Consider the following 12,960-nt stretch of genomic DNA (forward strand, 5'->3'; position numbering starts at 1 on the left):
CTCACAGTGCCTCTTTGCCACGTGGTCACTCACTGCGACAAAGGATATTGAACAGTATAGCCTAGAGGGGTACCCAGGAAAAAGAAGAAAACAGGTTTTATGAACAGCTATCAGTGTCTGCCACCGTCAGTGTGGTGAAGTGTGGAAGGCTGAAAACCTCCTTTCCAGACTTCGGCAGTTCTTTAGAATAATTGCCAAGGCTGCCATTTAAGTTACCGTATCCTTTCCTTTTCTTGCACCAAGCCGTCGAAGAAGCTTCTAAAGTGCATCATGTCAAGGAGCACCTTGCAATGGACACCCCATCTCGAGATGCTGACAGGCTGCCAAGGAGCAAGCAGCGTTCCAAATGTAACAAGTGGTTAGCAAGAATATCCTGTCTGGGATTTTAAAAAGTATTGTGGCATCACCCTACCTAGCAGCAATGTGAAGATGAAAGGCACTAATCCTTATAATCCTATCAGGTTACAACCCATTATCACCACATTTATTGATCCTTTCAAGCCACAGGCAGGGCACTGTTTTGTTGATAAGATATGCCACGGAGGAGAAAAAGTAAAAGCAGAGTTTTTTCCCTCCCCTGTTTTAGACAGAAATCATACCAAGGGAGTCCAGAGTGTGGAGCCTGTCCAAGTAACTTGTCAACAACATAGCTTTGGATTTTGCTCTGTGGTGGAGTATATTTTCTGTCATTTTTTAGACATTTCTTTCAGTAAAATGTGTGGTCACATCACAACAGCCTAGGGGAAAAAAAAAAAAAAAAATCTCCCGCAACCTGACCAGCTTCTCAACAAAAAGGGAGCTACCAAAGGCAGCACACATGGGTTCTAGAAACCCCTCCTAACAATATCCTGGGTGTTATAGTTATAGCAGAAAGGTTAACTCTCAAAGTAGAAAGTAAGGATTTGACAGGGCAGAGACAATAGTGTAGCAATTCAGATCTTCTTTAAAGAGGCAGTCGGGGGGCGCCTGGGTGGCGCAGTCGGTTAAGCGTCCGACTTCAGCCAGGTCACGATCTCGCGGTCCGTGAGTTCAAGCCCCGCGTCGGGCTCTGGGCTGATGGCTCAGAGCCTGGAGCCTGTTTCTGATTCTGTGTCTCCCTCTCTCTCTGCCCCTCCCCCATTCATGCTCTGTCTCTCTCTGTCCCAAAAATAAATGTTGAAAAAAAAAATTAAAAAAAAATAAATAAAGAGGCAGTCGGGTATGTTGGAAGACAGACGGCGATCTGTGGCATTGAATGTAGGAGTTTGGATCTCCACCCTGCCATTTGTAGGTCACTGATTGGGGTGAGTAGGTCATGGGGTGAGGAGTAGGAAGGGACAGGGGCTCTGTACCCTTGTAATCATTCAGGGATCCAAACTCTCATCACTTTAGGCAGATTTCTTAATCTCTTTGAAAAATGTGATTATGTTTATAAAACGTTTGGCTTATAGCAAATGTTCACCAAATGTTTGTTTCTCCTCTAGCACGTTCAGGATGTTTTGCACAGTTCCTGACGTTTGCACATTACCCATGTTCAGGTATTCTAAACAGTAGGATTAAGCATGTGTATCTAGTACCTTTTCAAGCAACACTGGCTTCAACAATGGCTGGTGATGTTTTCTCAAGTGTCGTCGTCATCTCTTGAGAATAGAGCTCTATGAGGCCTCACTTATTTTCCCCTCTTCCCTTCTTCTGTGTTTATAAGATGTCAGAGTCAGTCATGAAAAGAACTCAAAAGATTCTAAAGCATCTTTCTGGTGTCATTTTCTGCCTAAGGCCCACAGTCCCAGACAGGAAGCCCCTAAAATGTGACACCAGACACAGCTCCTCCATCAGCAAATTCCCAACGCGGGTCCATACTTGAGTGAGCCTGAGAGAGATTTGCTCATAAATGTATTAAAGAACAATTCCCATGTAATTTCTCCTCTTTCGGCATTGCTGTCACCTCTATGGTTTTAGTTGTAGAGACTGGGGACAACCTCTTTCCACCCTTTGCTATCCGGAATATTTCTATGTCTCCCAAGAGCCCTCTTCCCCTCACCTGAAGAACTCAGTCCTTTTGGTAAGCACCCTGTCTTGTTCTGGCAAACACCCCGAGATCATGGGGCTACAGGAATAGAAGAAGCTTGCACCCACTTCCTGGGGAAGTGAAGAATGGCTCCAGGTCTCTCTCCCTCCGCCTCTTGTTTCTCACCTTCCCTCACCCTCCCCATTTCCGCTCTCCTCCTACATGTCTCTGCCTCTGTAGGAGGATCACAGGTGCTTGCTTCCAGAGAAGGACGCCCTGCAGGAGCCTTGCTACGGGATTTGTCCTTGTTGCGGAGAGAGCCTCATGAGTGTCGGCACTGGAGACACACACACCACCCCATCAGCACAGTTGTGGGGAGGGTGTTCACTCCCCTCTCCCCCCACCCTCCCCCATCCCCTTCACTTAGTGAAACTGAAGACCCACTTAGTCCAGCTCTCTTACTCGGCCTCTCTCGCTCTAGAACAGCCTTCATTCCTATTGGGGATTGTGTGCTTGCTGCCCACAGCAGTCCTCGCAAGAACATTCCAGCATACATGCTGTGTGAGCAATTCATAGGGAGGGAAATACTCGCAGAAAATGATTTGTAGGGCCTCGTTTTTCCTTGTGCTTTCAGGAGAGAAATGGCAGGGAATGTTTTCTTCAGCTTACCTTTCAGAGGCCTTCTCTTGAATCCTGTGGATTTTTTTCTCCCCCAACGGAAAAACTGAGCTCAGGGTCCAAAGTCCAAGCTGGCATGGCTAAGCATCATGATTCTCTTGCTCTCCCTAGTGGTGCTGCAATGAAAAATCAGCTTCTCTGCCCCTTACCTGCTTCTTTTGTCCAGGTATACTCAGAGGCCATGCCGACCTGGTCCTTTTCCTGCATTTGAGCATCAGGCATCACGAGGTATGCCTCTCCCTGATGTGAACTGAAGGATGAGGTATCTAAATCTTCACTCCCTTTCAGCTGCCCTGCCTCCTCTTTCCAGCCAATTTGGTGATCCTTAGTGATTCTCACTCAATTATTGGTAATCTGAATAAAAGAGAAAACCAGAAAGTTACTCCTCTGTTCCTCATAATAGGGAGGGAGGCCCTACAGGTCTTGGCCAAACATTTTGACCTTCAGCCACTGCTCTAGGCCCACCTGAGGCAGCAGAGCCACCAGGATACCAGTGAATTCACACAAGGCAGTTCATCATTAGTGAGGGAGTGTGAGACCTCCTTCCTACCTCCACCCCACTTCCTGCTACTGGACCTCAGGAACAGCAAGTGCCCCCGGGTCCATAATTAGGGGTCTTGATCTGGATGTCACAGAATAGACTGCTGATAAATTCTTCATCAGGTTCAAGGACAAGTGACAGGTACACAGGTCTGTATTCTCACCAGTAGGCTGCCCATTAAGGGTAACACTACCCTTGCCCCAAGGGCAGAATCCAGCCCCAACTCAGGTCAGCACAGGACTAAGGACTGAGCCCTTTGACTCTTCCTGGTTTTGACACCCCCCCCCCTCCGCCATTGACCAGGATTTGACATTATAAACATAGGCTGGATACATGCCCCAGATTTCTGAGTAAATTTTTTGAGCTGAGCCAACAGGCTAAGTGGTGCAAGAAATGGAGCTTTCTGCCCCCCAAAGCTCTGTGAATTGATGCCACAGATTTTTCTGTCTCCTACCTCACTCAGAGCCCAGCCTCCTATGGAGCCTTCTAAGCAGACTATCTCAGAAAGCTCGTCCTGAACCGGGGCTTGCTTACCAGCATGTCAACCATAGGGAAGCTTCCTAAAGAATTAAGCCCATCTCCTTGTCTTAGCCTACTCAGGCTGCTATTACAAAATATCCATAGACTAGGTGGTTTAAGTGTCCAAAATGTATTTCTCACAGTGCCGAAGACTGAGAAGTCTAAGATCAAGTGCCAGCCCATCCAGCTCCTGCTGAGAGATCTTTTCCGAGATTGCAGTTAGGGATCTTACTGTGTCCACACATGATGGAGAAAGAGGGCTAGATCTCTGATCTCTTCTTATAAGGGCACTAATCCCATCGTGATGACTCTACCCTCATGACCTCATCTTAACCTAATTACTTCCAAAGGCCCCCACCTCCAAATACCATCACATTGGAGGTGGTTAGGACTCCAACATTTGAATATGTGGGGAAACACAAATGTTCAATCAATGACACCCCTAGAGGAGGACAGAGCCCAATTTCTAAAGGCAGGTACCCTATCCTAACCCCTATACACACTCCCCAACTCTCTCTCACAGACAAGAAACTTGGATTGAAGAGAGAGCCCTTTCTTTTTGTCACTCCCTTTTGTCTCTTCCTCTGTGGTGCTACTGACCATAGTTCCATGTTTTCTTGTTCTAAGAAAATACATAGGCTTGGGGCACCTGGGTGGCTCAGTATGTTAAGCATCTGACTCTTTTGGCTCAGGTCATGGTCTCAAGGTTTGTGAGATCGAGCCTCACGTTGGGCTCTGTGCTGACAGCTCAGAGCCTGCTTGGGATTCTCCCTCTCAAAATAACTAAACCAAGAATTTTTTTAAAAAGAAAAATCATAGGCTCCAAAAAATAGAGGCATGTTTTCTACATGTGGTGTCAATTCTGGTAAGGTTCCGGCACTTTCGTTTGTCTAGTCCATGAACATACTAATATTTTGCAGCTTTTAACTTTTGATTGAAGTGTAATAACCTATACAGAAAAGGGTACCTATCATAAAGGTACCAAGCCCACAGAACCAGCCCTCAGGTCAAGACACAGAGAATTACCAGCCACCAGGCCCTACTTCCAGCCCCTCCCCATTCATCCCTTCCTCTCTGAGGAACCATCACCCTGATGGCTAACAACTTAGATTGATGTTATCAGTTTTAGTTTTTCACTTCCAGAGATGAAATCATACAGTGTGTACTCTTTTGGGTCTAGCTTCGCTTACTCACTGTTAATGTTTGTTTCATGTAGTTGTCAACCGTTCCTTTTCACCGAGGTATAGTTCTGGTTCTTAGGTTTATTGATGCTTTCTGCAAAGAATTTGGGTACTTTCCTTCCACCTGGCAAGCGCCCTTTACCAGCTACCCGCTTCCTGTTCTGTTAACTGGCCTCTCTCTTCCTGCCTCATCAGTGTGAGTTTTAAAAGGGAAAAGATCTTGAGACCACAGAGAGGTCAGAGGCATTATTTAGTTTGGCCAAAGGATGGTAGAAGACGCCCAGGCAGCTGCTTCCTGCAGAGTAGCCCCTGGGAGGGCCCGCCGAACCGCCAGAACTGCCTCCGGGGTCACCTGAATGTGTTTAGCTGATAGAGTTTATTGTTTTTTTTCTTCCTAGGTGTGCCCGAAGCTGAAGTCACTTGGTTCAGGAATAAAAGCAAACTGGGTTCCCCTCACCATCTGCACGAGGGCTCCTTGCTGCTCACAGACGTGTCCTCCTCAGATCAGGGCCTCTACTCCTGCAGGGCAGCCAATGTGCACGGAGAGCTGACGGAGAACACACAGCTGCTGATCCTAGGTAAACACCACGAGGTTGGCTGCCCCTGCTGGACCCCATGGGGGTGACTGTCTGACCCACCCTCCACCCCCCTTTTCCCCTGATCCAATTAAGTACTTAAAAGCAATGTCCCTTCCCTTCTCTCCACCTTAGGGCCTTCCAGTAGAAAGAACACAGACTTGGGGGCCAGGCAGACATCAGTTTGAACCCTGGCACTTACTCACTGTGTGACCTTGGCTGGCTCACTTAGCCTTACTAAGCCTTAAATGCTGGCCTTGACACGGAGACCTGTACAATGAGGATTGCCCACATAGGAGGAGGGGGTTGTCAGCTAGAGCTACAGAAGCAAAGCAGTTATTTTTAATTTCTTCCGTGGTCAGGACTTCTTTGAGAATCAAAGGAAAGCGCTAGATTAGCCCCTCCAGAAGAATTCATACATGCAACATTTTTCATATAATTTCGGAAGGTTCCTAGTCCAGCCCACGTAAAGTCCACACAGGTACCCCACCACCGCTCCCCCCACTCCGCCCCAGTCTTAGCCCCTTCCACCTGCTAAAACAAAATCCTGCAAACTGGGTGGCTGATAAACAACGGAAATTTATTTCTCGTACTTCTAGAGGCTGGAAGTCCAGGATCAGGATGCCAAGACTGTCAGGTCCTGGTGAAGCCCCTTTCTGTGTTGCAAACTGCTGGCTTCTTGCTGTGTTCTCCCATGGCAGAAGGGACAAGCCAGCTCTCTGGGGTCTCACTTATAAGGACACCAATTCCAATCATGAGGGCCATACCCCACCCCTCCCAAAGGCCCCATCACCTAATACCATCACCTTGGGGAGTTAGGACTTCACATATGAATTTGAGGGGACACAAACATTCAGACTGTAGCACCCCCCAAAACAGAAGAGCCCCTGGCTAAAAAGTCTAACACAGTTCTTGGCATGACATGGGTATTTAAAAATAACAACCGCTGGGACATCATCCCACATTCCCTGTTGCCCAGTGCTGGCCTCAGCCGTGTTATCTTCCCCATAGAGTCTGGACCTTAGAGGGATGCAGTAAAAAAGCTTATTTTTGTCTTACCTTTTTTTTTTTTTTTTAAACAAGCAAATATGAGAGCACTTTTTATTTTTAAAACAAGCAAATTTAAAACTAGGAAATATGCTAGTTTCCTCAAGAGAAAGCTACCCTTCTAAGAAGAAAGAGAAAACTGTGGGAAATATGAATAGTCACACCCCATACATACATACACATACATTATAGACTTCCTTTGGGGAAAAATAATTAAACTTTATACTTGCATTTCCATACCCCCAGTTGATGCTACACCAAAGCTTCGGGGCTCGAGCCCCTGCCCACTCAGATTTCAGAGAGGCCCAGGTGGGTTTTCATCTCACCAGTGGCTACATAAACCTCCAGTCATCTTAGAAAGCCCCAGAAGATCAGCTCCGTGAAGGGTGTCATTTGTTCTGCATTGGGTTTCATCCGGCTGAGCTGCGTGCGAGGCTGGAGCCCGGGGCCCAGGGACTCTTGCCCCACACTGAGCTACAGTGCTTCACTGTGGGTTTTTCCTCCCTAACAAGCCTTGCTTGTCGCCTGTGCTGACAGGGATGAAAGCCTAGGACATGTAGCTGCTACTGTGGGTCTGCCAGTGAAGTGTGCTTGTTCCTTGAGCCAGCTCTGGCAGCATCACAACCATAAAACAGCGTGGCTGCGAACATGTTGCTGGACGAGCGTAACATCTTCCCGTTTTAATCAAATGTGGTGGGGAAGAAAATCACTATTTAGACTCTTAAGTTTAGGGCTTTTCTTGATCAGAAGCCTCGGTTTATGAATCGAAGTATTTTTAGTTTTGTAAGTACTTTATGAGCATAGAAATAATTTCTCTTTTTTTATTATTTTAATCGGCCAAAAATGCGGTTTCATTTTTAAACAAGGGACTTCATGTATAAAACTGAGGTTTCAGGGGTACCTGGGTGGCTCAGTCAGTTAAGCTTCCAACTTGGGCTCAGGTCATGATCTCGCATTTCGGGAGTTTGAGCCTCACATCGGGCTCTGTGCTGACAGCTCAGAGCCTGGAGCCTGCTTCCAATTCTGTGTCTCCTTCTCTCTCTGCCCCTCCTCTGCTCATGCTCGCTCGCTCGCTCTCTCTCTCTCTCTTTCAAAAATAAATACTTAAAAATATTAAAAACTGAGGTTTCATGCCAATACCTGTGATTAACCTGTAGTGTGGAGACTTGAAGTGTAATGAGACTTTCATTCATTTATTCCTATAGCCATTGAATGAACATTCATTACATGTGGCCTCTAAATTCCATCTCAAGCTATAGGATAAATTTAAGAGGTGACCTCTGCCCTTGGAGAATTTATAGTTTCCCTAGAAAGATCGAATGGACATGCACCAAGGAAGAAAAATTAGATAAAAGCTGTAAGGGCATTAGGAGGGGCTGACACTTGGCCCAAGAAGATCTGATGGTTTTGAAGATGGGATATAACCTCCCTTTTTGGCTTTTAGTAAATAAGCAAAGGTTTCTTGAGTTAATATTCTGGAAGGAATACTCAGTATTCAATTTCAGTATTCTCAAGAGAGCATTAAAAAGGATAAGAAAAGGAGAGTCTAGGTTAGAGTAAACTGCCACCATCAGTTCCTAAAATCATAGTATTTCAAACTAGGTCTGGGAAATGATGAGATTCCTCATCACTTTATAGACAAGGAAAGTAGGGCTCAGAGGGATTAAGTGACTTGCCCAAGGTAGTGAATGACAGAGCCACAGCTCAAACAGAGGGTTCCTGAGCCCAAACATGATGTTTTCACCCTATACTATATAAATAGTATTTTAAGTTATATGCAATATGTATGAAGACTTTATCATTTTTAAACTATTTTATATGTATTTTTTAATAAAATCTCAAGCTCATCATTGTTTTCTATGTGTGACGGTCTTTTGTAGTCAAGGCAGAGTAGACAGGTTTATTTCTGAAGCAGACTCCCGAGCCATTGTGACTTACTTGCCACTCTTAGAGGTATATTAAAAATGACAGGCACGTGATAGGTCCTCACTGAACACCAATGAAATGACCATCACTTGCGAGAGCAATACTCCTGCTTCTCTTTAGATTCCAACAGGTGCTCTAGAGATAAAGGTGGGGTCCGCCCTGGGATATGTAAGGAGTGGGGAGACAGGATTCTGCTGCTTTGCCTGGAGAATCTCGGGTCATCTCACCACAAGATTCAGTAGGGGCTCATCTTTTTAGTTGTCCAGTGGAAGTGACAGGCAGGCCCCTATATTTCCCATTTTTATCACTTTGGTCTCTGGTTAACTGTGACTACTGATGACTTCAGCCCTTGTAAGATTTTGAAGCACAAATCATCCCTGTTCTGCTTATCTGGTCCTTACCTGGGCATAAAAATCCGGACCACAAAGAAGATTAACTTTGTCAACTTCATAAACCTTTTTCTTCATGGGAATAGTCACCCACAGGCTTCTTTTAAATAAGGAATTCCTGTGGTGATGTGTCTGTATCTGTGGGGACAGTAATAAAGTGCTCTAAAGGATGTCATAAGAGTTGAATGAAAAAAGAAATGAAAACTATTTAACACAGGACTTGGTATATAATAAATGCTGAAGAAGTGTTGGCTTTTTAAAAGTGTTTTTATAATTTTGTTTAATTTGCCTACACATTTATAGGAAGCCAGTGGTACTGTGGTATAAAGTGGTATACAGTAGGAACTCCTAAAAATCAACATACCTGATTCTTATTACTGACCTTATTGTTTTGGGCATCAAATATTAAGCTTGAAATTCAGACTCACCTTGATAGGCACTGGAGGCAATCATAGTAATGCTCACCTCACACGTGGACACACATAGGTGCATGCCCACCTCTCCTCCCCTGAATACAGCCTTCATGCTTTAACCTGACTCCCCATCTGCCTTCCCACAGATCCTCCCCGAGTCCCCACACAGTTGGAAGACATCAGGGCCTTGCTGTCAGCCACTGGACCGAACCTTCCTTCAGTGCTGACATCCCCTCTGGGAGCACAGCTGGTCCTGGATCCTGGGAATTCTGCTCTCCTTGGTGAGTCCAAGTCTCTGGAACGTTGGGCAGAAATCCAAGGCTGGACAGGATTTATGGATGGGTGACTGCTTGCAGGTGGGAGGGAGGCAGCAGTAGGGGGTAGCCAACAGGAAATCACTAAATCGCCTACAGAATCCAGACTCACCAGTGGAAACTTGGCTGACTTTCCATGTGAGGTGAGTGCAGATCTTAGTCTGGACTCTAGCTTGTCTAGATTCCAACATGGCTCCTTTCTGAATCCTCTTGGGCTGATGCCACAGTCCAGATCCTCTCAATCAAATTGACTCACTCAACAGTAAATAGCAAAGCAGTAAAAATAGCTCCTCCACCCCCCTCTCCTCTTGCCAACCATGCCTCAGTATGCCCCCATGACCCTCTCACAACTAAACTAGAGCTATAATCAGCTTTCAAGAAGAAAAAGCTAGACAATTCTGTTTAGGCCAGCCGTCTGTAGGTAGGGCCCAAAACCAACCCAGATGGGCTCCTCCAAAGCAAGTGTTTAAAAAACTTTACCAAGTACAACTTCCCTGACACCTGTCATTGGGAACCTTCACCAAGTTATTGCCCATACGGCTGGTGCCCTCTGGTAGCAGAGAAGTATTGCAAAGTCATCCTGCCCTGGGCCCTTCACACCAGAAACATGGAGATGCCACAGGAACCTCTACACTCCAGTCATGACCTCTGGAGATGGTCATGGTGGAAAAGAAGAATTATCTTCCATCAAAGGCCTGGGGACAAAAACAGGTCTACAAAATGGGGGACATCCTCATGCTAATTCTTTTGTAGCCCCAAATGTTGATAATGGTGACTATGATAATGGTGACTTTGGCTCAAAGTTGAAAGTTTCTCTATTCTCATCCCCACCAATTAGCAAGGAACAGGAAGCCAAAGGGTTCCTAATCATATTGGTGATTGCTTATCAACATGGCCACAGGGACTGATATCTCTAGGATGACAACACAGGAAGATTACCTTCGGTTCTTATTATCATCTAAAATTAACAAAGAATGCTCATAGCATATGACCACGTGGCAAAAGCTTACAATTTTTTTATTTCTGATCTTACCTTAAGAATAAGACACAGATGCAATGACAAGTAGCCCTGTTTCCTGTAAGTTACACAAGCGTGGCACTGAGCTTTTCTACATCGTGTTGATCAGAATTCATAGAAGTTTCAAATTGCTTTTTTATTGGCTTATAAATGGTAAATTTATTCTAAATTAATGTGAGCATAGTAAACTTTTTTTATTTTAGACTCATCACTATACGAAATTGTCATAACTATTAATCATAGCCCAGTCACTAGCAGAGTGCACAGCAATTGTTTATTTTCAAGTTTCAACAACCTTGGGACACTCAGGTGCCAGTCAGCATGCTGGAAAAATTAACCTGCTCATATTTTTCCATGACAGTTTTACTTTCTTTCTCCCTTATTCTGGAATAATATTTTGTCTCATTGTTGCCATTAGCAATAAGAATTTATTGTGCTTTATGCGGCTGCATTCCCTTGCTAGTCTATAGTGCTTTGTTACCTTAGACTGGTATTTAAATCTAACAGTTAAGAGACACCTTAACACCCTAGTTCACATCCAGACTGCTCCATTTGAATGAGACAGTGAGTCAGTAACCATAAAGGCCCTGAATGTAACTTCTTGGGCAACACGGACTCTAGCAGCGAATGTTGATGTCGTACCAGCACTATAGAAGTAAGAGGGATCTACATGGAATTGTGGAGATGAATTAAGAAATGACATCAGGTATCAAGACTCTGAAAAGTAGGTCACTTGAAACATACCAGGGCCTAGATCTGTTGGTCGAATTGCTCTTATTTAGACTAGTTCCCATCCCTGGCTCCACTTGGTGGCCCTTTTAGACCAGAGTGTGTGTTCTGGGTACAAAAATAGGTCAGGGAGGCAATTCTGTGTAGCGCTGCTGAGAACTATGAATGGCAAACAGTGTCAAAGACTGTTATTAGACTAAGGAAATAGATTTACTGTGTGGGAAATGGGGATAGATCTTTAGAGGGCTTTTAAGTAGGAAAATGATATAGTAAAAGTAATATTTGACAGACTTAATCTGATATTCTGTAAGAGTAACCAATAGTGGGAGCAATTCAAGGAAGAAATCCTATTTTGAGAGTAACAGATGTGCTAGACTGGGGTGGAAATATGTGGCAAAGATACTGTTAACTGCCCCTGCCACAACCTACGCATTTCCAATCAAACATGACATTCTTTCTCATCAGCCCAGGTGCTGCCTTGGAATTCATTTTAACATTCCCACCAAGCATGGTGGCAGTTGATATATAGGATGAAAGTCATTTGTCAACCCCGTTGTATCCAGTAAACGGTGACATTCCTGTGTATGTATTTCTACCATCTATCAGACTGGTTGTCTGCATCAGATTCAGAGAACTTCGTGATTCTGTGGCATACGGACAATAACTCATGGACCTTGATTCTCATGTTTTCATGGCAGAAGGAAAAAAGGGAGATGTGAGGTTTTTCAGAGCCATAGATCAGAGCTAACTCTTCTTGGTTAAGACTCAAGTGTTGAGATTCCCAGTGGGTGGGCTATTCCAATAATGACTATTTTAGTTGACAGACACTCTGGCATTGACCTCACTTCAAGCCACTGCTGGAACTTTCAAGAAGGAATGTTGATTGAGCAACATGTGCATGGGCCTATGTGGGACTCACTTTCCATAACTGTAAGTGAAGACTTGGGACCAGTGAGTCTCTGTTGCTCTCACACCCTTTGTTGTATGACACAGACTTAGAAAATGCCCAGTGGAGGCTCAGCCATGCAGAGTGGACCCAACCTAAACAGATTCATTGTCCTAGGCAAGACGGGTGCTGATTTTCTTTGCCCTTATTTTACAGCTGTCCTTTGTGCTGGGAGGCCTGAACTGTGCCAACTGCTGTGTATGGAGGGCAAGGCCCATGCCACCCCTTTTAGTGGACCAGGTGTAGGTCCTGGGGCTCCAATTTTAGAGCAGCAGCATCTCAGGCCTCCCTGCAGCACCTACACCTTTTGGCAGCCTTCTGTTAAAAATTTTTTTGGTTGCTAAGACTCAAAATTAATATTTCTCACAGTATCATTTATAGGGCATTAGCATTGGTATTTTGCAAAAAAAAAATAACTTTTATTGGAGTTTCCCTTAGAAGAGCAATAGAGTTTCATTGTAGAACAATTAAAAATAGAAGCAAAAATAAAAAACTAAAAATTGTCTATAATTGCCTAGCCCACATAAAACGAGTACAAATATCTTTTTCCAGCCATTAATATACACATCATACATACCTTTTGTCTACAATGAACTCATACTCTATATGCTGCTTGCAACTTTTTTCACTAACTGGTATATAGCAATTATCTTTCCATGTCTCTATGCTTCTATAGTTTTAATTTTGAGGGCTGTTT

The 12,960-nt window shown here is 44.6% G+C and overlaps 1 protein-coding gene across 10 annotated transcripts in view; it reads left to right on the forward strand.

Moving 5' to 3' along the window:
* ADAMTSL1 (ADAMTS like 1) overlaps window positions 1-12,960 on the forward strand; it is an 884,660-nt gene that overhangs the window by 804,951 nt on the left and 66,749 nt on the right. For 9 of the 10 annotated variants that reach the window (XM_045467758.1, XM_045467756.1, XM_045467750.1 and 6 more), the window contains 2 exons: window positions 5,305-5,484; window positions 9,403-9,537. In XM_045467758.1, the coding sequence (XP_045323714.1) occupies window positions 5,305-5,484; window positions 9,403-9,537 (315 nt within the window). Of the gene's footprint in view, window positions 1-5,304; window positions 5,485-9,402; window positions 9,538-12,134; window positions 12,391-12,960 lie in introns of those variants that run through there. The other variant, XM_045467757.1, reaches the window with a different exon arrangement.

This window comes from Leopardus geoffroyi, chromosome D4 (genome assembly GCF_018350155.1).
Source record: "Leopardus geoffroyi isolate Oge1 chromosome D4, O.geoffroyi_Oge1_pat1.0, whole genome shotgun sequence".
Lineage (NCBI taxonomy): Eukaryota > Metazoa > Chordata > Mammalia > Carnivora > Felidae > Leopardus > Leopardus geoffroyi.